The sequence below is a fragment of the Brachycentrus maculatus genome, unplaced genomic scaffold (genome assembly GCF_059751285.1).
Source record: "Brachycentrus maculatus isolate JH-2025_06_01 unplaced genomic scaffold, ASM5975128v1 h1tg000495l, whole genome shotgun sequence".
Lineage (NCBI taxonomy): Eukaryota > Metazoa > Arthropoda > Insecta > Trichoptera > Brachycentridae > Brachycentrus > Brachycentrus maculatus.
The window spans coordinates 204,584-231,892 of NW_028281242.1; the positions used below are offsets into that span (position 1 = coordinate 204,584).

The 27,309-nt window shown below is 35.2% G+C and overlaps 1 protein-coding gene across 2 annotated transcripts in view; it reads right to left on the reverse strand.

Annotated features, from left to right (window-relative positions):
* LOC148301978 (uncharacterized) overlaps positions 1–27,309 on the reverse strand; it is a 145,034-nt gene that overhangs the window by 47,006 nt on the left and 70,719 nt on the right. For both annotated transcript variants that reach the window (XM_088272352.1, XM_088272353.1), the window contains exons 3-9: positions 20,563–21,562; positions 15,564–15,700; positions 14,171–14,351; positions 11,827–11,941; positions 7,231–7,427; positions 5,936–6,077; positions 4,085–4,319 (exon numbers count right to left, since the gene is read on the reverse strand). In XM_088272352.1, coding sequence (XP_088128478.1) covers positions 4,085–4,319; positions 5,936–6,077; positions 7,231–7,427; positions 11,827–11,941; positions 14,171–14,351; positions 15,564–15,700; positions 20,563–20,710 — 1,155 coding nt within the window. In that variant the 5' untranslated portion in view covers positions 20,711–21,562. The remainder of the gene's footprint in view (positions 1–4,084; positions 4,320–5,935; positions 6,078–7,230; positions 7,428–11,826; positions 11,942–14,170; positions 14,352–15,563; positions 15,701–20,562; positions 21,563–27,309) is intronic.

Below are 27,309 nucleotides of genomic sequence, written 5' to 3' on the forward strand. Positions count from 1 at the left end.
ATTTATGTTACGATCTTATTTGTTTATATTACGATGTATTTCAAGAATAATGTGACACAAGTGTATTATAGAGTACCAAAAGGCACAATACATCCCATTGAACGTTTTTGTTTAGGAATATAAATCGTTTCTTAACTAAATACATGATAAAAGTAATCATTTTAAAAACGGCGAAATACCGCCGCGTACGGGCGTCTCTCAGGTACAAAGTTGACGCGGTTAAAAGGTTAACACAATTGTATCTTAGAAGATATCTTATTGACTAACTATCTGACTAACCATCACTCCGCTTCCCTGCAGGGGTAGGCAGAGAGAATAGAACGCCACACCACTCTGTCCTTGCAAACATTCTTCGCCTCTTCCACGTTCATGCATCTCCTCATACATACCCGCCGATTGTTTCGACTCCTAGCTTGACCACTTTCAAGTATTTGGCATACTTGATTGTGCAAGTTTTTCTCGGTCTTCCTCTGCTCCTTTTTCCAATTACATTCGCCTCATAAATTTGTTTTACTGTTCTTGGCTCACTCATTCGTTCTACATGTCCAAACCATCTCAACACACCTAAAGAAGAGGATAGCGCATGAATGCAGGATTGCGACGTGGAATATTTTATTAAGTAGATTGTTTTTGGTACTAATAACTGTTGAGGAAGGTTTGCTTCGAAGCCGGTTGACATCAAAATTATGTTCTAATATGCGTATTCAATTTTAAGGAAAGTCATTATTTAAAATTAAAAAAGGCAAAAATAACAATGCAAGAAGAGAAAATTGCTATCTATTAACACATTGTTTGCGGGAAACGCTTAAAAGCGACTTTTGTATACTATTGGTAGAGAGCAGGAGATGCTTAATAGTGTTATATTTGCTTACTTTTGCAATAGCACGAGAGATGACAAAAACATTGTACAGATGGGAATTGGTTTTGCAGTTACTTGTGATTAGTATACTGAGGGTCGGCAGACTGTCCAAGTATAATAAGGGTCGGGGTTGATGAAAAAACCACCCGATAACAATGTGTTAAAGACCTAAATATATTTATGACTAGGACCACCTTGTTATCCGCCTCCGTAGTGTAATGGTCAGCACGCTCGGCTACCGTTCTGGAGGTCCCGGGTTCGATTCCCAAGGGGGGTAAAATAAATATAAGTGATTTTTTCACTGTAATATTTATTTAATAAGCGGAGGGCTGATCACCTTTCCTTCGAAGGGTAAACGATCAAGATAGCACTGCGTTTATGACACAGCGCCCTATGCACCATTGGGGTGCGGATAAGGGTTTTATTATTATTATTATGACCACCTTGTAGTGTAGTGTTTAAATGAGTTTGACTATCGCCAAAGATCCGCATTCGATTGTCAGGGGGGTCAAAATAAAATGTCAACAATTTTTTTATTCTAATGACTTTTAAGATCACCCTGGACTGGTACATGTAGCGCAGGACCGATCATCTTGCTTTCACTTAAGTTACAGTATAAATATAACAGCGTCGATGGGATGCAGTGTTCTATGCACCATTGAAGAATTAGAAAAATGGCCTTGGAAGAAAAAAGGCATTTACTTATGTGAAGAAATGTTGAAAAACATCATTTTAAATAATTTCTAGCCATTTATGGGTATCGCAAATTCAACATTTGAGATAGCTATACTGTATCACGAGACATCTTGATTTCAGATTCCTAGTAAAAGTATTCACTTCATAATAAAGGCACAATGTAAAACATATTTTTACCAACAGATGTCAGGCAAAAATAAAGGTGAATTTCCCCACTAACCGAAATGGTACCAAATTTTATAATTTGATCAAATATTTTCAATGGTGTGCAAATCAATGAGCGATGATTGTAAAATAAATAAATAATATATAATAATAATAATGAATAATATTTTATTTATTGTTTCGGCATTAACTTTGTGGTAAGACATATTACAATGATTAAAGAAAACACTTCGTTTTTTACCACTTGAGTTTCATTATAGACTACATGTTTCAGAAGTTAAACTTCCATCATTCAGGTCTGTATAATAACTAAAATATAAAATATAAAATTGTTCTAAAAATAAGGAGAGGGGAAAGTAAGGGGAAGGGGTTAGTCAAGGAACGGAGTTTGAAAACAAAGGAAAAATGGAAAGCAATGGCGAAGAATTTTGAAACAATATATTATTTAATAAATTATTATTAGAATTCAGGTTTATTTGTATTTCTAAATTTGAAACATGTAGTCTATAATAAAACTCAAGTGGTAAAAAACGAAGTGTTTTCTGTAATCATTATAATGAATAATGACTGAAATTCCAATTTCATCAGATCAGTGTTAAAACTGAGTAACTAAGGCAAAAATGGTGATTTATCTTACATGTCAGCACTAAGGCGGTTATATATAGAATTATAAGCTGTAAATAACATGATATATATATACGGTGACTATCAATAAAATGATATTCATCATGAATTTATGCAAAGGTATTTTATTTATATGCACTTCAGTGCAAATAGTTTTTAGTGTTTAACGCAAGAAAGTGAGAACTGTGTGCAAAGGCAACTAATGCGTAAAACTATAATATTAATAATTTCAGATATATTATGTTTTGAATATTGAAAGCTTTGTGGATCATATTGATATATTATTTCGAGAAATAAAAATACTTTGTGTTCTGATCCACTCACATTTTTATTAACCAACTAGTTTCGGCAACAACCTTTTGCCCTCTTCAGGGTTTAATTTATTATTAATAAATTAAACCCTGAAGAGGGCAACAGGTTGTCGCTGAAACTAGTTGGTTAATAAAAATGTGAGTGGATCAGAACACAAAGTATTTTTATTTCTCGAAATAATATAAGATATTTTTTATTAGGCACGTCAAACTCACGGCGGAGTATTTATTTGCGGCCCGCAGATACCTGCAGCTATATTTTTCATTTATTTTAATTCTTCATTGAAATATATTTTTTTTTGTACGAGAACATATGATATTCTTTTACAAAATCATTAAGTTGGATCTACTGTACCTCATGTGACTGCCTTCGATTATAAATTATTCACTTAAAGTTACATAAAAATGAAAATGAAATTTTTGAGTTTTTTGATGCGGCCCGCCGGCGTACCCAAAATACCTTATGCGACCCTTGGTGCCATCTGAGTTTGACACCTCTGCTTTATATTATATATGCTTTTATATTTTTATATGCTTTTGTAAAATACTACCTCAAGGGCGCATCACTATGATTGAGTTGAGAAAAAGGAGATATGTAGTGGAAATGATTTAGTAAACAAATGAGATTTAAGTTTTTTGCTGAAGATTATCTCACTCTCACTATCTCTAATTACTGGTGGAAGAGTATTCCACACCAATGGTCCCGCAACAGCAAAGGCACCCTCGCTAAATTTAGTGCGCTGGTTGGAAGCTGGCAAGATCACTTTACCCATAGCAGTTCGGCTGTCCAAACTCAAAACACAGTGAGGGACATTTTTTTATTTAGTATGTTTTTTTTTGCATTTTTGGACTAAGTAGATTCTACTTAGTCCAAAATTGCAAAAAAAAACTAACTAACCATCACGCCGCTTCTCCGCAGGGGTAGGCAGAGAGAATCGAATGCCACACCACTCTGTCTTTGCAAACATTCTTCGCTTCTTCTACATTCATGCATCTCCTCATACATACTTGACGATTATTACAACTCCTGACCCGGCCGCTTCCAAGTATTTGACATACCTGATTGTGCCAGGTTTTCCTCGGTCTTGCTCTGCTTCTTTTTCCAATTACATCGCCTCATAAATTTGTTTAAACGTTCTTTCCTCACTCATACGTTCCACATGTCCAAACCATCTCAACACACCTTTATTAATTTTATCGATAATACTTATCTCAGCCTTGCATTCCTTCCTTATTTCATCATTCGAACATCTATCAAACATCGTTTTGCGACACATTCGTCTGAGGGATCGCATTTTGACTAAAAAAAACATACTGCAAAAAAATGTCTCTTACTGTGTTTTATGTTTGGACAGCCGAGCAGTTGTAGCCGAAAAATTAGATTAAATTATGGTATACGCTCGTATGTCTAGGGCAGGGCTGTACTCACGGCGGCGGTGACGGCGGCGGCCACGATGGCGCGGCGGCGCGCGGGCGGCAGGCGGCGGCAGCGGGCGCGCGCGCGGCGCCCGGCCCACACAGGCAGCCCCAGCAGAAGCGCCGGCGCGGCCACGCCCGCCAGCAGCGCGATGCCCAGCGGCGCGCCCGCCAGCGTGCCCAGCTGCCACAGCAGCTTCTTCTTGCGCGACCACGGCGCCTTGCCCCAGAACGTGCAGCCCGACGGGCTACCGACACACATCACACTCACTTTACAAAAGGGATATCCATTTTTGATTTGTATGGGTACCATATTTTAAATTTTTTTATGGGAGTTGCATTTAATATTTCTTGTCCGCCTCCGTAGTGTCATGGTGAGCAACAGAAGATCTGGTGACTAAAGTCAACAGATCTTCCGTTCCACTAGATGAGGGTTTGGCATTTGGTGTCCTATGGCAGTGTATCGCAAACTTTTTCTGTTCAAGGTACATCTGCCAAATGAATAAATTTTAGAGGTACACCAAAGAAAAAAAAACCTTAAATAATACGCAGTTGATACAATAATAAGCCCTTGGCTTGGCCATGTACTCTGCATGCCTCCTGAGAGCCGCCATCCAGCTTGCCTCTTCTACAAGGCATCAGGTTCGCGCCGCCCAGGGCAACCACTGCTGATAATTCATAGGCAGTTCTCGTCAGAACTTCGGGACGCGGATCTGACTTGGGAGGATGCAAGGGAGCTGGTAGCCGACAGAAAAGCCTGGAGATTGCCTTTTTTCTGCGGAACACCAAATAATTACCACGGTAAACCAGCGTGCCGCGACACACACTTTGCGGAACACTGTCCTATGGTACCAATATCCTTCACTATTTTTATCATGTATGATATCACCTTTTGTGAGAGTTCCTTGTGAACTCACCCAGGCTCCTGCAACGCGTCTTTGAAAGTTAAATAAGGGCAAAGCAGGGTGCCATATTGATTAGCACATAGGTTGGAAGAGCCACGGCCGCATTGACCTTTTAAGTATGACTCCAGCACAAATATCTGCCAGAAAATTTTTCGACTCTATGTATCCATGCAAACAATCTTTTTGACATTTAAACCACGTTAACATTGTTCCTAAGAGACGCCCGTGCACGGCGGTATTTTGCCGTTTTTCAAATGATTACTTTTATCATGTATTTAGTTAAGAAACGATTTATTTTCCTAATCAAAAACGTTCAATGGGATTCATTGTGCTTTTTTGGTACTCTATAATACACTTGTGTCACATTATTCTTGAAATACATCGTAATATAAACAAATAAGATCGTAACATAAATAAATTAAAGCACGCATCGTGTGTCACTCTTACCCACTGGCGATGCATAGCGTCGAGAGTGAGACAGATATAGGGCATGATTATGGCGCGGACTAATTACCGACCGCAAGAAAAATCAGGGATCTGTTCTTTTATTTATCTTTGATGTTGCAAATTATTAGTCAGATATTTCAACAGATGTCATAAGGCCAAGGATTGACGTATTATTTTATCCAAAGTTCCACACTATGAAAAAATCCCTCCAAGTTGAACTGAGGTTCGAAACTTGGAGCAAAATAAAAACACATACGCTTATGTCAGCCGCGTATGGGGCATGTTTTGTGAAAACACATACGGTTATGCGAGCCGCGTGGATCCGGTTAAAACATGAACCTTAATACAAAAAAAACTTGGAAACCTGGAAACGTCCTTAAAATAAAGACATGAAAACCTGACTAGATTATGGTAAAAAAAAAAAAAGATTACTCACATCAAAGCAATTGCTTTAAATATTAATATTCAATAAAAATTTGTTCAAACAAAATATATAATTTGCGATGAATCACCTGAGATAGTGAAGGTCAGAGATCTCCTTCATGCAGAGCCAACAAAACTCGGAGCCGCAAACACAGCAGACCATGTGGTTGCAGGAGCCATCCTCGATCTTCACTATCAGCACGGAGCACCGAGGACATGGCTTCACGACACCTGGAAATTTTAAAATATACATTAAGGCTTAACATATCGCTCACTGCTTTCAACAACGTCATATGTCTAAAAATCAACAAATTCCAGTAATACCTTCGTAAATACATAAATAAATAATAAAACATTTAATAATTGGCTTGATATTTATTTTTAATACATTGTATTAGATTTTTAAACTTTAAAAACGATCTCCTAAAAATCACGTTTTTTTATATATGACGTGGTTGAAAGAAAAGATAAATCGCAACTTGATTCTCTTTAAACCCAAGAAATATTTGACGTAATTGAATTTTTAAAACACGACTGGCTCTTAATGCAGCCATTCGCATTCTGAATTTGATCATCTGAGATCCTTAGCCTTAAGATAAGCTTATCGGTAATTTTTTTAAAAAGATGTGTAATGATGGTTTAAACTATGGAATAAATGAGTAAGGGATGGATAGTAAAATAAATATATCAGGCGAATGTAGTTAGAAATAGAAATATAGAAAGACCAAAGAAAACTTGGTATGATCGAGTGCGATTCAAATGCGTGAAAGCAGACAGGTCCGGAGTCAGAATGATCAGAGGGTATGAATGAGGAGATCCATGAATGTAAAAGAGACGAACAATATTTGCAAAATTCCTGTGGGAAGTGGGGTGATGATTAGTCAGAACTGTCGTCCCTGTATTACAGATCTTATGGGTAAGTTTTTGTCATTTGTCAAATAGAACTAACTTTTAGGTTTGTGTATGCGGGGTAAATCTGTACGCTCCATAGCTAGATACTTTCACTACACCTGTATGCTAAATGGCTAGATGATGTCAATACACTTGTGTGCTAAGTAGCTAGATGCTGTCAATATTTTATTGTAACTAAATGGCTAAATGCTGAACTTGTGTGCTAAATGAAACAATGCTGTCAGTACACTTGTATACTAAATGGCTAAATGCTGTCAGTAAACTTGTGTGCTGAATGGCTAGATGCTGTCACTACACTTGTGTACTAAACGGCTAGATACTGTTATTACACACATGTACTAAATGGCTAGATACTGTTATTACACTCATGTACTAAATGGCTAGATACTGTCACTACACTCATATACTAAACGACCAGACGCTGTCACTACACTCGCGCGCCAACCGGCCAGACGCCGTCTCCCCACCGTACCCGTGTGATGGGAGTCCTGGTGGGACTGCTGGGGCGCGGGCGCGACGGGCGGCGGCGCGCGCATGCGCCTGGCGGCGTCGCAGGTGAGGTCGGGGTGCCAGGCCGCCTTGCAGTGGTAGCAGAAGGCCTTCCCGCAGCCGGGCGCGCGGCACCACAGCTCCGGGCACGAGGCGCACCCGTGCGCAATCACCGCAAAACTGGAAACAGAAAATTACAGCACTATTTAACACTAATATTTGTATAATCAATATTATTAATATTTAAAGCATTTACTTTGTGGTTAGCCATTTCTAGTTTTATATTTTTTTTACAAATGTTAGTAATATTAATATATCGTTGTCATACAGGAGAAAGTGACCAAGTGCATTTGTTTACAAAAACGTGATCATTGACTATTTGATATCTTACTAGCTTAATATTGCCCTGAAAAAATCCAAAAGGATTTTAAACTTAGAAGTATAATATATTGACTAGTTAAAAATGACTAACTGCATTTTTGTTTATTTTCTTGGCAAGCAAAAGTGACTTAAATGGCCCACCTGAACATTTTACGTTTTGGTAGTTGGTCACTTTCTCCTGTACGACTACGATATAACCACTCACTGAGATTTTTTGTCTATTTTCGAAACGTATCCGTCTTTTCATCAGGACAATTACTACAACAGCATGCAAACAATACTATACATCACTACCATAGCACAATTTACATACTGACTACAATGCAACATTTTAATCACATGCCTTTTGGGCGATCCGAGGATTAACATGCACTAATGATTGCAGAACAAGATGTATTTTTTGTAAAAAAACATCCATTTTTTTGTATCACTATGGTATGTCAGACCTCGGCCCTTAGTGCATGTTTGTTCTGCAATCCCTAGTGAATGTTGGTCCTTCAGTTGACCAAAATCGCATGTGATTAACATTTTGTTTAGTTATAAGTGTGTGAAAAGTGCTATGGTAGTGACGTGTAGTATTGTTTGCATGCTGTTGTAGTGATTGTCCTGACGACGAGACGGGTACGTCTTGAAACTGGTAGACAAAAAATCTCAATTAATGGTCGTATAATAATATTACTAACATTTTTGCAAAAAAAAATATAAAAGTAATAATATTTAGACTGAGCTTGTTTTATTTTAAAAGAAAAGCTTTAAAAAAATCGCCTAAAGGAATCAGTCTATTTGCCTTAATTTTACATAATACATCGTCAAACAATTGTAGTCAGCAAAATAAGTTTTTATCATACTAAGTACTATTTGTCTGTTGAATTCGCAACTATTGTGTTGTAGTTATATTTATTGATACATTGTTTATGACGTGAACATATTTGTGAATTTCAAAAACCTTATGTTGCGGCGGGTGCACATTTTGTGTTTTACCTTCAGATACAAAAATACATTCATCTTAAACGTCTGATTATTTGTCATATTTTCTTTGCTGCATCGATTCTTTCGATGCAATATAATATGACCTGTGTCAGATTACATTTTTTTGACAAACTTCACCGTAATCGATGATAAAAACAATTTTACGTAAGAAAATCTGTTTTAATTGTTTTTTATTGTAAAAATTGATATTGCATCCCTTACAATGTATTTTATTTATTGTTTCGGCATTAACTTTGTGGTAAGACATGTTACAATTATTAAAGAAAACACTTCGTTTTTTACCACTTGAGTTTTATTATAGACTACATGTTTCAGAAGTTAAACTTATAATATAACTTACTATACAGACCTGAATGATGGAAGTTTAACTTCTGAAACATGTAGTCTATAATAAAACTCAAGTGGTAAAAAACGAAGTGTTTTCTTTAATAATTCCTTACAATGTAAATGGATTGGCAAAATTACCAGGGAGTAAGGAAAGGCGGTGCGCTGTGTGCATTAACACATTGTTTGCAGGAAACGCTTCAAAGCAGCTTTAACTTACTGTTAGTAGAGAGTGGGAGATGCTTATAAGCGTTCTATTTGCTTACTTTTGATACAGCGCAAGACGCCAAAAAATATTATGCATATCAGAGTTGGGTTTGCGGTAACCTATGATTAGTAAATGACATAATTAGTGTACTAATTAGGGTCGGGGTTGTTGATAAAACAGCCCGACATCATTGTGTCAATAAGTAGAGAAAGGGAAAATCACAAACAGGGCCTATTTACACTCGCTGTAAAAAGGGAGTGTATGGTGTATGTGTAGGGAAACATATTTGAGGATGATTTTTTTTCTTTGTACATTTTTTTATATTTTTTTATTGATCTTGTAAGAACGTTATTTTATATGTGTAGCATGATATGTCCTCAATGAATATCAGAAAGAAATACAATATTTGATTAATATTCAAAAGACATTTTCACCATTTTGTCTGTGTCATTTAAATTGCCCTTAGTGTAAATACTTATTCAGCATTTTTCACATAGTATGGGTAAAATTGTTCACCACTAAAACGGATAGAGTAAATAACAGATTTCTGCGTGATTACCGTTCAATTATTGCTTGTATTGCGCAACTTATTATCAATGGTTTTGATTGCATCAAACTTCGCAAAAAGGCAATAAAGTTCATTAAAAATATCAATAACACTGGCATTGAGATAAGATAATAAACATCACATTGGCATTGAATGTAATCGTCGGTCTGGTAATGAAAAATACAATAGATAAGAAAACAATTTGGAAAGGAAAAGTAATAATGCATTGTTGGAACTGATACATTGTCCATAGAAATTGTTCAAATTACGAGACTTAGATAAGATATCAAAAAGCGGCTAAATTGGTAACTTTTAAGTACTTACAGATGTCTCAAAATAGATGAGATAAATCATCTATTGTCTTTTATACGAAAGAAGTCTAGGAATTCTGGGCTAAAGTGATCACTTTATCTTCTTCTTCAAACCCTCATCCGCACCAGATGGTGCATCGGGTACTGCATCATATAAAAGGCAGTTTTATCTTGATCGTTAACACATGACAGAAAGGTGATCAGTCATCCGCTTCAGGTACTAGTCCAGGGTAATATTTAATAAATATAAGAGTGAAAATTCACTTATATTTATTTGATCCCCCCAAGGAATCGAACCCGGACATCCAGTACGGTAGCCGAGCGTGCTGACCATTGCACGATGGAGGCGGACAAATCAGTTTTTACACTTCTGTAACGTTGACCATTCTGCCCATCGTTTGAACATCCATATTGCTTGAATTTTTTAAAGATGTATACATTTATATGTAATGCTATTAATAGATTTGGAATTTAATTTGTAGAACTCCATTAGATTAATTAAATATTAAAATCAAACACTGGTTTTAGAGTCTTCTAAATTGTATTTTATTATTAAAAACATGTCAAAAATAAATTGTGACAATTGTTTCTGGGATTTTAAAACTACTGTGAAGATTAAATGGACTGAGGGTCCTTATATAGCTAAACAATTATAGGTTCTTATTATTATTATTGCTGCACATGTTATAACTATTACTTAAAGTACCTAAAATTGTATAGCTCAGTCCATTAAATCTTCACAGTCGTTTGAAAATGCCATAACAAGGCGAAATAATTGTCACAAACTTTATTTCTATGTGTTTTCAACATTCCCCTCCCGGTGATATGTATTTATTACAACTCTTCAAATGAGAATATCAATATAAAATATAATAGACACGGGTTCAGAGTTTTTGTATTCCTCCGAAGCAGTGGCGGTACTTCCCTAGAAGCCCAAAAGCCCGGCTTGCCTAACAACTCCAAATAAAAATTACTAAATCTAGACCAAATGATTAAAAATACATAATTAATGTATGACTATTTTTAAATTATCGCACGCTTACATGATTATTAAACACTATGCATGCCATTATATGGTGATTGTACTTATTGGTTATGGTTAATATCTGAAGAAGATATTTTATTTTAGTGAACATTTTCTTTATTTCAAGGTGATGGCCATACCTTACAAAAGTTGCATATTTTTACAATGATTACAATACATTGTTTATATTTATAATACTTTCTGGGTGCTTACTATACTGGGAATGATATGAGGTGAAGAAATTATAGGTACATCATGTATTCACGAATGTGAAAAATAATGGGCTTGCCTTGCTGGTAAGCCCACTGCTCCGAAGTATAATTATGTATTACATGAAAGTATTATAATATAAAGTTATTCATTTGCAGCCACGGAAATAAATAATTTGTGAAAAATCAGGAATAAAATCACCAATATACAAATGTTTGTATGTGGCTTGCTTTATAAGTATATGCGCATGTTGTAACGTGTCTACTCCACCAGTAGTGAGCAGATATTGCGGATACTTGCTATGTATTTTTTTCTTCTATTTTTCAGATAGTGACCAAAGGTAACATTACGAAATTGTTACATTTTACTACAAATATGTTCAATAAAAGCAACATTTAGGAATATTCACATTTTCATATGGAGTACAAAATACATATCACCGGTGCAGGCGGAAGTTTTTAGCACCGTAAGGGAAAGGTTAGTAATAAAATACAATTTAATAGACTCTAAATTTTAGTGTTTGGTTTTAATATTTAATATGTGATGCTGTTGGCTTCCTTATGCTTCTAAGCAGTCAGACTTACTTGCAATCGGGCGCAGGACACCAGCGAGTGTCAGGGTCTGCAGCCAAGACCCTACGCACCATGAAATCTTCGTACTTCTCATACAGCGCCTTGTTGTTGAGAATAATTTTGATATCTGAAATCAGTAATGAATGCATATTTAGACTGAGCATTGCGTAGATATTATAATTTATATTTGAAGCACTAACATTGTGATTTTCCATTTTATAATTAAAATATAACTTTGTTTTAAAATCGCTATAAATATTTTATTATAACTTAGTTTTAATGTCTACCGGTTTTGAAGCTAACCCCTTCTTTATCAAGACTGAATATTAATATTGCGTAGATAATTTTTTACAACTTAAGTTTTAAAACGGTACTACATAATATCGATTGTTGCAATTGTTGCGCAGTATGATCGATAATACTGAAATTATCCAGAACATTGGTCTGTATGTTCTCGATAGTTACCTAAGACAGCGTCGACATAGATTGTTTCACATTCCTATACACAGGACCAACCTGCCGATGGTTATGCTTGTAGGAAGAGCTACCGCTATGTTGAACAATATCTCATTGGATATTGATCTGTTCCATGTGTCTTTTGAAGTGGGATTCTTCTACGCCTTTAGCAATAGTATTCTTGCTTATTTCCTATTTTTGTTAATGTATACGATTTAAATTTATGTTTGTAATGTGTATATTATCTATAAATAAATAAATTGAAAATAAATTGAAATATTTTGAGTGTTTCCAAAACACAAATTCTAGGTTTATCTCCAATCCTTTTTCTTCTTCTCTAGCTTTCTGTTTTCCACTGCCGGATAAAGGCCTCTTCTGAATACATCCATTTCCTTTGGTCGGTTGCTGTTTGCAGCCAGACTCCACTCAAGAGTTATTTATATTGATATCTCAACGTAGATGAAGAAGAATATCGAAGTCTCGGTATTTGCAGAGCTAACAAACTGTTCAATGATTCTATGTCAGCAATGAAGTCACTTATGTAGGTATATGATTTTACTTGTGAGTTTACATAGGATATGAGTTTACTTATATACTAAGTATAAACTATCACACCTAACACTTATATGTCAAAAAAAGTATATCTCTCTGTTAACCTTTCCGGGAGTATAGACGTAAATGAACATTGGTGCGAATTTTCCTCAAAGGAGAATCGATGTTAATGAATGTCGAAGTCCGTCTGACAGTTGGTATGATGTAACGTATATAGCAATGACATCTGTGGATATTTGTATGTTATTTTGTCTTTTTTTTCTAGATCAATAAGTGGATTTTATTTAATATTCCCTTTCCCAGTCGTAAATTCTATCCTCTGTGGTCATTCGTTATTTTTATAATACTCATGTGTTGCTCTGCTATCCCATAAATACAAAAACAGCAATACTTAGTAAATATTCCTTGCAAACCTAGCAATAATGCAATAACTTACAAGTCGCCACAAATATTCCAATGAAAATCATAGCAGTTTATCAAATTTATCAGAAGAAACATACTGATGTAGGTTTCTTTCATATTGACAGCATGAGCTATTGGTATCAATGTTCCACTATATGACAAAAACTGTTAACTGCAGTCTTGCAACGTCTAGAACATTATACCGAATTTATGTATTATTTTAATAGTTTCTACTGCACTTTCCCACTAAAACTGATGACTAACCACTTGCCGTTTATCAATTAAAAGCAATGTATCCAATATTACGTGTTGCAAATGCCAAAAATGTGTTTTGATCACGAATAAAATAATTTATAAAAATAGTTGCATAATTGCCACAGCAATGAAAGAATACCTAATATATATATATATATATATATATAAAAAATAAAACCCTTATCCGCACCCAATGGTGCATAGGGCACTGCGTCATATAAACGCAGTGTTATCTTGATCGTTTACACATGAAGGAAAGGTGATCAGCCCTCCGCTTCAGGTACCAGTCCAGGGTAATATTGAATAAATATGACAGTGAAAAAATCACTTTTATTTATTTTACCCCCCTTGGGAATCGAACCCGGGACCTCCAGAACGGTAGCCGAGCGTGCTGACCATTACACTACGGAGGCGGACCTCTAACCATGATGTTTGTGTGAAAGAATACCTAATACCTAATGATAACAATATAATTTCCATAGATAAAAAAAACCTGACGTGCTACATTTTTTTCGCTTTTGTTTTTGAATTCAGCTATGCAAAGTGCATACAGATCAGGCATTGTCATGCTAGTTACAAAATAAAAATTGTAAATCGTTGGCCAGTGTTATTGTACTCCCGAAAAGAATAAAATTATAATTAGATAATTTATTTGGTAAGGTTTTTTTAATATGTGGCGTGCGGTATTTACCACTTGGGTGCATGGGCTCAGAGCACTCAGGGCAAGCGATGGCCACCCGCGACTCCTGGATCTCGATGGTCAGGTACTTGCGGAGGCACTGGCGGCAGGAGCGGTGGTGGCAGTAGCACAGGCGCGGGAAGCTGCCCGGGTCGAACATGCCCAGGCAGAGGGGACACTCCATCTGCAGATCCTGAAACGCATCAACAGCTGAGCTTAGCCCGCACTTGCTATCGCATTTTCAACAACTTACCAAATTAACACATTGGTGTCGGACAGTTTTTTTTTAATCCACTTCGACCCTAATCATACTCAGATAGTCTACCCCTTGACCCTCAGTATATTAGTCACATTTTCATTTAAACCCTTATCCGCACCCCAATGATGCATAGGGCACTGCAACATATAAACGCAGTGTTATCTTGATCGTTAGCACACAAAGGAAAGGTGATCAGCCCTCCGTTTCAGGTACCAGTCCAGGGTAATTTAGAATAAATATTAAGAGTGAAATAATCACTTATATTTATTTGACCCCCCCTGAGAATCGAACCCGGGACCTTCAGTATGGCAGCCGAGCGTGCTGACCATTACACTACAGAGGCGAACAGTCACAAGTATAGATAGTCGATATTAGTCACAAGTAACCGCAAACCCAATTCCCATCTGTACAATGTTTTTTTTTTGGCATCTCTCGCCCTCTGAGAAAAGTAAGCTAATAGAAGGCAAATAAGTGGCGTCCTGCCCAACATCTTGACCATGCCGCAGCCCAAGAAGACCGAGAAGAAGGCGCAATAATACAGCGGCTCCACTTTCCCCCCTTCAGACTCAATGGATTGACAACGTTTTTCTTAATATATATTTTTTTATCATTTTCATTTCCATATCATAATGCATATCTGTATAAGCGCCCTTGAGGTAGTATTTTACAAAAATGGCGCTATATATATCATCCAAAATTATTATTATTATTATTACATTAGCCTCATAAATTAATTTAAATACTCTTTCTTCACTCATTCGTTTCATATGTCCAAACGATATCAACACACACCATTCATATTTTTAAATTTTATCAATAATAATATCTCAGCCTTGCATTCCTTCCTTATTTCACCATTTAAACATCCATCACACATCGTTTTGGCACACATCCGTCTAAGAATCGCAATTCGACTGCATTCAGTCTACTTTAACCTTCTTTTGCGAACTCCATGCTTCACTTCCATATATTAGGGTTGGAACCAGGACTCGCTTTCATTCCTTTTTATTCATTAGTTTGTATTCCTTTCAAATATCTTCATTTTTAATTCTGTCATACGATTTTCCACACATTCGTCTGAGGGAACACATTTAAAAAAAAAAGATTATCAATAATGTAACAAAATGATGAAGCAAAATTACTAACCACTTCTTCTTCGGATAAGGTATCACCATCCCCTCCACCTTTGAGATGGACGGTCTTAACTGGGGGTCCTGAGGGAGGAACGGACGGGGCAGAGGTAGATGGGGTAGTAGATCGCTTCGATGATCTTCCCTCCACAACTGAAAATAACAAGATCAGATATAAATTTGTTTTTTTTTATAAATAATTGTTTTGAAAATTTATGCTTAATTTTTTTATAATAAAAATAATAATGATTGTTGGTTACATTTTGGAAAGCAGTTATTTTTTTACCGCTACCTTTATTGAACGTAACAGAAATAAAAGTAATACTAAACATTTCTCATGGCGGACAGCGTGCTTCTTGACAGCTGCTGTCATATGGCTCAACGTTTTTTTTATTGCATTGCATTGTTTTTTTATACATTTTTAATATTTCCATTGCTTCACAAGCATTGTGAAATAAAACAAATCTTTTCCATTTCACCGGACCGAGCCACAGAAATGCACTGTCGAGCACAGCTGGTACAATAATTAAAACGAAATTGGCGTCGTTTATACGTTTATATATGTGTGTGTGTGTGTGATGTGGTGTGATGTGATGTGTGTGTGGTGTGATGTGATGTGATGTGTGTGTGGTGTGTATGCGCATGCGTGTGTGTCTGTATGTGCCTCTGTGTGTATCTGTGTGTGAGATGTATCCAGATTTTTTTTTAATTTAAAAAGAGAAATTTTTGTGTTTTTATTATTTACACAAATATTTCAATTTCATACTATTTCTGTGAGCCTAAGCGGCTCATTATTAGAAATAGGTATCAAATTGTGGTAGAGTTGTTTCGAAGCGAAAAACACTGATTTAAGAGTCCGCGACACTAACCACGGGACCACAACCCGACACAAATTAACTAAGATTCTGTCCTCCGAGATCAACCGGTCACTACATGATCGTTTGGCTTAATCGATTCATCGATTATATCGATCGTCAAAGCATATCCACTCCGTACAATAAATAAATACTTAATAGAGTCACCCGACTAGACGTAATGGCGCCTGCCATTCGTGTACTGTGCCCCACAGTTAATCAAACGATCGTTATGTATTTCGAAATTTCCATACTTAATAATAATTTGAGGGCAGACCTCTCTCGCAGTCATTAAGGGTATTTAGAGATAAACGTGAATTATTTGGCTTGCAAGAAATAATTGCGGAAATGACGACACACACTATCATTTTCTATGCTAAATTCGGTTAAGGTATAATGTTTGTGATGAAATTTTGTTTTAATAAAATGATATTTCAACTGTGTCACTGATATTAGAAAATTGAATTCAACAGCGAAATAAGAAAACATATTTTACAATGTAAACAGAATGAAAAATTTGCTTTATTTTATTTCATGTAGAGATATTGGTTGGTCGAGGAGATGTTCTGATGGTAATATTTATTTATTATTTTTTACTATTTTATTTTTATACTTTTATACGTTTATATGTATAAGTACGTGTCTGTCTGTGTGTGTGTGTGTGTGTGTGTGTGTGTGTGTGTGTGTGTGTGTGTGTGTGTGTGTGTGTGTGTGTGTGTGTGTGTGTGTGTGTGTGTGTGTGTGTGTGTGTGTGTGTGTGTGTGTGTGTGTGTGCGCGTGCGAGCGCGCGCGCGCGGGTGTGTGGTGTATAATGTGATGTGAGTGGTGTATAATGTGGTGTGCGTGTGGTGTATAATGTGGTGTGTGTGGTATATAATGTGGTGTGTGTGGTGTATAATATGGTGTCTGTGTGTTCTGGTATATGGTGTGTGTGTTGTGGTGTGTGTGTGTTGTGGTATGTGTTGTGTGTGGTTTATGACGTAAGTGGTGTGTGATCTGGATTTTTAAACATAAGGACATAATATGTGATTTGTAGATTATGATGTGCATATTATTTCAAGACTTAAATATTTTATTTTTGAATGGGGCATTGTGACTTTATGAATGTATTTTTTACGATTTTAAAATGAGAAGAAACAAATATGCTTCGTAAATCAGAATTTCGAGATATTATAGTATATTATCGCCTGACTCAGAGTCAATAATTTCAGAGAAACAAGCGTAAACAAAAATTAATTAATTGTTTAGTTGAGGTGTCAACTGAAAGTATGTTGACCTGTCGATATTGATTGACGACCTATTGACTGAGTTCTCGGCTATATTGAGACTCGAATCCATAGCATGATAGTTGACAGTCATCCTTGTGGCACGGAAAAGCATTCTAACGATAACGTGAGATTTGTTTATCGGCCAGTAACAATTCAAAACTCAATTTGAACGAAGACTAAATTAAAGCTCGTCTAAGAATGATATCGCTCACTCCTTTCAAGAACGTCATATATCAAATATCGACAATTTTGAGTTGTGCATGTTTTCGTAATGCCCAGAAAGTGTACTATATCTCAGCAAAAGAGGCATATTTTAAACTTAATATTTACCCGCTACAGGGCAGAAAGTGTTATTTTTGCATTTTGAAGAAAATGTATTATTTAATTATTTTTTTAAATATACTAAATATTTTTCAAATGGAGAAAAAATATTCAGGTTTTACCTAAAAAGATCTGTTGCACAGTAAAAAGTAAAATAAGTGGCTTGATATTTATTTTTAATACATTGTATTTTATGTTTGAACTTTAAAAACGTTCTCCTGAAAAATCAAGTTTTTTGATTTATGACGTTCTTGAAAGGAGTGAGCGATATAGGCTAAAAAGGGGTAGAGGGCAGTAGAAAGTAGAAGAAAAATAAATTTATACATATTGCTTAAAAAAGTGCCAAACAAAATGTTAATCTCGATATACGTAAATATAATCTTTATTAATAGATTTATATTATCCACTCACACTTCGTGATGGAATTGCATTTTTAATTTATTATTAGATTAAAACCAATATTTTTAGCTTTTCCACTTTTTTCATTTTTTTATTTTATTTTTTTTATTTTGACCAGCTACCGGGTTTCGTCGTTACCGACATCATCAGACTGGTGATGATGATCAGTCCTGATGATGATGGTGATGATGATCGTTACCGACATCATCAGACCAGTCTGATGATGTCGGTAACGACGAAACCCGGTGGCTGGTCAAAATAAAAAAAGTGGAAAAGCTAAAAATATTGGTTTTAATCTAATAATAAATTAATAATATTGAAAATAGTATCAGGGTACATCAAAATTACAGCAGTTTTCATACAAATTTGCATACCCAGACTTCCACTTTCTTCTACATCTATGTTTAGATGTAAAGAAAAGTAAATTATCAATCCAAAAATTTAGATATTATTGGAGATAATGCAGATTTTGTGAACCAGTATTTGGACACACTTAAATTATTTATGTTTAGTATGACCATCAACCCCAAAGATTGGAATAAAGACAAATAAATAACGAAAACGTAAGTAGATTTAACGAACATCTTTCGAATGTTTTTTGTCCGCCTCCGTAGTGTAATGGTCAGCACGCTCGGCTACCGTTCTGGAGGTCCCGGGTTCGATTCCCAGGGGGGGGGGTCAAATAAATATAAGTGATTTTTTCACTGTAATATTTATTCAATATTACCCTGGACTGGTACCTGAAGCGGAGGGCTGATCACCTTTCCTTCATGTGTAAACGATCAAGATAACACTGCGTTTATATGAAGCAGTGCCCTATGCACCATTGGGGTGCGGATAAGGGTTTTATTATTTATTATTAGATAGAGTTACTTATTTCAAAATTTCTGTGATTTTTGCGTCTTGTAGGCGTGAAAAGTTCTAATTAAGTTAGTCCTGGAACACACAGGCGGCTCGTAGCTGCCGCAGTCGATATTGCATTCGCGTTTTCAATACGAAAATCCCAGCCGGCGAACAAACGCACGCCCATTATCGTGTTGAAACCTAAAATGACGACTAACGCGTCGGTTCCGACCGCTAGTGTATTCCCCGGCTAACTCGTCTAGACTTTTGGTGTCTGGGTCAAAGAAACTATCTAGAATTTAATTACAAAGCTCAAACGAGGCCCCAAATATAATGGAGACTCCATTCGTTCGCAATATGACGCTTTTACCGTAAGGCGCCGTAAGACAAATTTTGTTTGACTAATGAAGAGATATTATTTTCTCTTTGACGTACCTATAATAAACCGCAGAAAATAAATTACTGCTTCTAGAAATAGAAAATATTTTTTTTATTATATTGTGGTTTAAGCCTAGTATAAAACACCTAAATATATTTTTAAAAATCTACTGTATTTTTTTATGAATTTGTTTAATCTAACGCCTGGTAATCAATGTAGACTGGTTGGTATATTATATATATTTCTATATTTACATGAAATAAAAAAAATACAATTATTTATTGATTTGGCATTTAATTTGTGGAAAAACATGATTTAAATATACAAAAATGTGAACACCTGTATAAAGCATTTTTTTGAGTTTATTGATGTAAACACGACAAATTTCGAGAACTAAAGATGTTTTTAATTAATTCTTCTTCAAACCCTTATCCGCACCCCAGTGGTGCATAGGGCACTGTATCATATAAACGCAGTGTTTTTCTTGATCGTTAACACATGAAGGAAGGTGATCAGCCCTCCGCTTCAGGTACTAGCCTAGGGTAATATTGAACAAATATTAGAGTGAAAAAATAACTTATATTTATTTAACCCCCCCCCCCCTGGGAATCGAACCCGAGATCTCCAAAACGGTAGCCGAGCATGCTGACCATTACACTACGGAGGCGGACAAAACATACATTACATAGTGTCGGGTTGTGGTCCCGTGGTTAGTGTCACGGACTCTTAAGTCAGAGTTTCTCAGTTCGAACCCACACTACCACAATTTGATACCTATTCCTAATAATGAGCCGCTTAGGCTCACAGAAATAGTATGAAATTGAAAAATTTGTGTAAATAATAAAAACACAAATATTTATCTTTTTTAACAATTTTTTTTAATAAACTCAAAAAAGTGATCACAAAGTTAACGATGAATGATAAGGATGGTGTTAAATTGGCATTGTCTACCTCTGTGAGCTGCAGATCTCAGTCGCCTTCCCAGGAGCGGAGAGTGAAGCAGGAGCCTTCGGAGGGACAATCGGCCCCCTCCGCTGTTGGAGCTTCCGCCGCCGCAACCGAGCCCACTGAGCGGGCCATCGCCCTTGCGGTCACCCATCCTTCAAGAGCGGCCAACCTCTCCAAACAACATGGGCTCCTGGTATCGAGACCGAAGTTGCGAAGATAATTGTACCAATTATTCAGTCTTTTATTTTTATTTCACACTCGTAGACATTTTTGTTATCAAATTCACCGGCTGTGTTGTCGAATATTATGTTAATCCGATATAATGATTACGCAAAAATTGTTTCGAGGTTATATTTTTTGCGCGGTTTCTCAGTTACGTTTAATCATAAGTGGAACCGCCTCTGCGATTAGACAAACAGTTATCTGAACGGTAAAATGTATAATAGTTTTTCTTACGTATTTCGTAAAGTCACCCAGTTTGCCAAATGAGTAAGTAATTCGTCACGATAGTTAAAAACACGCTAAGTTTACTGTTATATCACCACGCGTTATATTGTCGATATGTCACATCGAAGGGTGCTTTACACATGGATTTATGGCGAATATGGAGGCTATAAAACCGTTAAACGTAACACATTATATTAAAATCACTTTTTCAAAGGGCGAAACAAGGCAGATGAAATGATATCACTAAATTCGATACGGTAAATGCACTAACAATATTCACAAAAACAAGATAACTTTTCAGTAGTTGATTTATATAAAAATAAATAAATACTAATTCAAATGCATGGGACAATTTTTTAAATGCGTCATCAAATCACTATCGCCTGGAGCAGTGTCACGTTTGGTAACTGAACAAATACTTTATTATTATTATTATAAATTTGATAATAAACACGTTATTTTATTGGCAGTAATTATTTTGGCACGATTGGATTTGAAGATGCGGCTGAGTGGTTCACTTGGTTGTCGGTAGCTGCTTGGTAGATGGTAACGAGATCTGTGAACAAACAAATAAAATCAAAAATTAGATATCAATTTGATTGAATTAGTTGAAAGAGATGCGGATTTCGACGGTCAAAATATAAGAGAGTGAGATGAGAGATTCATATTGAACACTATAAGGCTAGATTTTAAAAATAAAAATCTTTACAAAAAATACGAACAATACTTAATTAAGAAGTTTAAATGAGAAATTTATTTATGTTAAGAATGCATTTAAGAAATTTGTTTAGTTTTTTTGTAAAAAAATATTAAAGTATATTTTTTATTGAAATGCTGTACTACATATCTATATTAAGTTATTATAAATTAAAAAATGCCTATTTCAAATAGTAAATTGAAAAACCAAAATAAACATAACAGAAAAAATATTATATTGTATCCTTAATAAAGTGCAAAAATAAATATTGTTATAAGTCCTCCTCCAAGTACAAGAGCTTAGTCTGTTTTTTGGAGAGGCACAGAGTAACTAGCATAAAAAAGAAATATTGTGTTTGTATCTAAATAAAAAAATGGACAGAATACACACCTGAGAAATATAACGAAGGATTGAAAGAAAAAGACGGAAGGAGATTGGGCTTGAACAGGACAGGAATTGGAATAATCGCCAGGTATGTGTATGTATGAGGAGATTCGTGCATGTGAAAGAGGCGAAGAATATTTGAAAATACAAAGTAATGTAGCGCTCTAATCTCTCTGCTCTAATGGTTAGTTAATAAGTCAAACAGAGCAATTTTTATGAGAACATCTACTCGATCTTACGCGGTGCCCGATGCACCATTTAAATGCAAAGACCAAACGATGTTAAAAAATAGGAATTCGTGATGTATAACTGCGTAAAGTATCTCATTAATGTATTCTCAATTATCAAAAAGGTCGCATTAGATGTTGTCGGATCGTCCCAACAGGTGATACATTATGCACAAGCGAGATACGCACAAAACAAACCACTCTGATAAAGTAGATTAACGCGTAAATAAATAAGGTATTTTGCAAAAATAAGTAAGGTCTTTGGCGACAGTATATATGGTCTTCCACAAAAATAAATACGACGAAAATGTACGAAACCTACGCATAAATAATTGATGGTAATTTAAGTACCTACCGTTGGTCAAAAATATCCGTAAATAAATGAAAAGCACCGAATCATTACAAATTTAAGAGGAAATTTGATAATGAAAAGTTTAGCAAAGGTGACAAAATTACAAAATTGAATATTACGGCGGGATATTCGATAACCCACAACTTAATTTTCGTTAAAACCAGGTAACATTTCACGTCTTTTTTTTGCCTAAAACGCCGTTTTTGTGTTAAAATATTTTGTTCGTAAATAAATATAGTTTTGTAAAAGAAAAGAATTACTAAAAAAAAAGGAGTTCAACAATTATTAAATTATATTTTTGATAAATATATATTTTTTTAAAGTGAAATTATTTTACATGTTCTAAAAAAATGAGCGCGGAATGACTTGTTGAATTTAAACGTTCGAGATCTAATCCTTAAAAAAAATTTTTTTTCGAGAACACTCAAATAATGCATTTTATTTTAATTTATGAAGGTGAAAGTAAATAATGATTGTTATTAACACTTGCATAAGACAACCTTAAGAGATTATTTATGTAAAGGCCACCAGTTTTGAGAACTACAGATTTTCACATTACAAGTTAGTATTTTCATGTAGGTATTGAAAAGAACATAGTTCTCGAAGCTAGTCGTGTTTACATTAATTTAGTGTTTTATTTTTATGTTCAAATCATCATTTAATAAATAACATGTTACAATATATGCCTACACTTGCGAAAACGTCCGCATCGCAAATGATGAAAAAAAATCACGTTGGGAGATATTACTCTAAATATAATCTTTTAATTTAGACAAGTTACACAAACTAATAATAGCGACCTCTAGTATATAAACATGTGTGAAGTTTATGTACTGATAACAGTATGTTATGACCCATCATTGCATCAAACACCAGAAATATTCATCACATTATACCACACTAACCCAAGGCATGATTAAAATTATATTGATAATAAGAATGTAATAAAATAACAGCCATAAAGCTTTTTTCCACTTTTATTTTATTCGTTCAGTGATCAAGTTGCGTCGTTACGACATCATCAGGCTGGCACAAGTAACACAAGGTAGAGATTTTTTTTGGAAATAGAAGTTGCATTTGTTATTTACCTTGCTTATTATTTACGAGGTTTATAGATCAAATAGTGGATTTTCGTTTCTTCTAGCTAAAGACATGTTTATTTTAAACTGTTGGGAACAGGAATGATAAACTGGTGTGGGCCAATCAGGAACTTCTCAGCATTTGCTCATTGCTGGGAGAAAGCCACGCAAAACTCCTCAGGAGAAGCCGGACTGTTGACTGTCGTCAAAACGCCTTCCGTTCCACTAGAAGAGGGTTCGGCATTTTGTGTCCTAGCTTGGTTTATGGTGCCAATGTCTTTAACTATTTTTATCATGTATGATACACAAGGCAGGCGTTAAAATGAAAATGTATAATTTTTCTGACAACATGAAATTAAATTGAATGAATTAAAGTAGTGTACTATGATAATAATTAAACATTAAGTATGGTGAGGGTTTTTAAGCAGGATTTTATTACAGAAATGGATTTTTGCAGCTATATTTAAATCGTGTATGGATGAATCTGGAACCGTAGGTTGTGACAATCCATTAATGAATTGTATAGAGAAGTGTGATCTTGTAGAAGGTATTATTAACCATCGCTTCCAGATTCACCCATCCATTATTTAAATAAAGCTGGAAAAATTATTTCTTAATATATTTATGTATATGGTATAATGTAGAAACAACTCCTAAATGCAGAAACCCAGATTTGTAAACAAGGATAAGGATACACCAAAAAAGCTTTACCCGGGACCGTGTCATGACCATCTCGCGACTGGAGGAGCTACATATATCATAATGTGCGCAGATAAATAAGAATCCCACAAATTAGTTGTACACATTATTAAATCCAACGCGTGACTTGAATTATTTCATGAATGTTATGCTCTACTCTAGAAAAAAAATAATTGGCACGAATTACATTAAATCGAATATTTCCGGCAGGTTTTTAATGATAGGTGTGATATAATTACAATAATTTTAAAATTACATTACCTTGTATTATTTTAAATTTTCGAAGACCGTTACGCAACGCTAAAAAGAATATCTCTGGTAATAATCTATACAAAAAATGTGTATGTTAGTTTGTTCAAAATCTTAAAACTCCTAATATATACACCTACACCTGTGACTGGCGTTTTAAAAAAAACATTTTTTTAAATAACATTTCTTACAAAAATGGCAGCGCCGTCTATTGAACGATACAACTTCTAGCTTATTCCACATTTCGTTGATCCTTAAAACTGCTGTCATTTAGCATTTCCAATATTTTTAATTACATGGTAGTTTCATATATTTTTAATATTTTCATTGCTTAGCAAGCAGTATGTTAAAAGTGATCGTGAGGGGCTCAAAACTCAATGTTCTCCGGCTAGCGGCAGTAACTCTTGGGCTTCCGACAAGAGTGGACCTTTGCTTGTTCCGTGAGCGTTGCCAGATGGTTTTTTAGCAAATACATCTGAATTATTATAATTTTTTACATAATTAATGATTAATTAAGGGGATCAGCTATGAATGTCCGTATTTTTTCGATTAAAAATCGCTAATTTTTTTATTGTGTAGTGACTACCCAACACCGGGACGCGCGTTTTTATTTTAGCACCGAGAGGGAAAGCTTAAACTCTTAATTACTAACGCTACATACTGCGTAATGGTGACAAAAACAAATCACATCAAATATAATACTAATCATGGAGAATAATACGGTAGTGTCAAGGCAAAGGAGAGCAAAAACAAACTTGTGAAATTAAATAACTCATTTGTTTTATGTACTTTTATATGAACATCATCATCAGCCTGTGTCCGTCCACTGTTGAACGTAGGCCTCCCGCATGAGTCTCCATCCTCTTCGATCCTCCGCCTTCCGCATCCAGGTCACTCCCGCTATTCTTCTTATATCGTCAGTCCATCTTGTAGGGGGTCGGCCGACGCTTCGTTTGCCAGTTCTTGGGCGCCATTCCAATACTTTTCTTCCCATCGACCGTCGTCTCTTCGACAGATATGTCCTGCCCATTGCCACTTGAGTGTGCCTATTCGTTGAGTAGCATCCACTACTTGAGTTCTTATATGAACATATCTCAATGAAACTAAATAAGTATTGCAACTACAGCTATATCCTTTTGCCAGATTATGGAATACACTATTTTAGACATTTTGTGGAACAAGCTTAGAAAATGAAATTTTTTACAAATATACATACCCCTGTGCCATTACACTACCAAATTGTGTTATTTATATTGATGAAAATTGGTGATATGTAAGATATATTATATTATGAAATCATTGAAATTTAGCGATTATTTTATCTATACGCGAAGACACGTCCTCATTGATTAATATTTAAATGACTTAAAGCGGAATTTCAAGTTGGGCCTTGGATGTTTTGCGATAATGCAGTCAAGCGGATATATGGATGTACACTGAAGGTCGAAAAAGCGGATAATATTGGTTAAAAAAATTTTAAAGTAGCTGATAAGATAACCTCAATGCTATTCATTTTTTTTTGTTAAGATACAAAATAAACAGGGTTGAAATGATTAAAAATAGATATAATTCTTAATGAATGTACTACTTAGTAAATACCACCTTTTCTTAAAATCTACTGTGACACGTGTTTCGATGCATTCCGCATAATTTTCAAACACCGTATGCAAAATGATGCGGAATGCATCGAAACACGTGTCATAGTAGATTTTAACTTATTAAAAATAACATTTAAAACAAATATTGAATTCGTCATTTGACTGACGATACAATGAAGATCACAAAGCGTTTCATTGGACTCGATAAAATGAATTTTAATTAAACATTTCGTAACATTTTAATATTGTCTATGGCCTAGGTAAAATCCAGCGTCGAGGTAAATCATCCATACATTATCGATCGGGCACAGTAACATTCTTTGTGTTCACGGTACAAAGGATACCAATTATTTTCTTCCAATTTCATTCTACTCGAGGCAAAGGCTACAATTAATTCTCGGATTATTCATTATTAAACACAGGATAATATAATACGATACAACATAGTAATACATGGAAGTAAAGCTGGAAACAGAAGGACGAAAGTCGACTGAAGTTAGTCAAAATACTATATTTTTGATATCTCAACATGGATGAAGAAGAATATGGAAGTCTGGACATTTACAGAGCTAGGACTAGGACGGCTTACGACCGTCATAGGCTTGGTAAAGTGATCACTTTACATACTTGAAACATTCACCAATTCTACCCATGATTGACAACTTCGCTACTCAATTTTTGGATCAAACTTTTGTCCCAGTGAGTTCACAATAGCCATCTACGTTGGAATAGTAAAAGCTTTTATTGAGCAGAGACTCTTTATATTTGTATGCAAGGTTTGTATCCTGGATAAAATTCAAATACTTGAGATCCGACAGAAAACATGGTTATTAATATTTTATAAAGCGTTATTTTCTTCACAAGATTTTGAAGTGTCCAAATACTTCTTTTTACGGTTTTGACATCTCAAAATTGATGAAGGAGAACATAGTGATCACTTTACAAACGTGTAACATTCAGAAGAATATCGAAGAATTGGTGAATGTTACATGCATGTAAAGTGATCACTTCCATATTC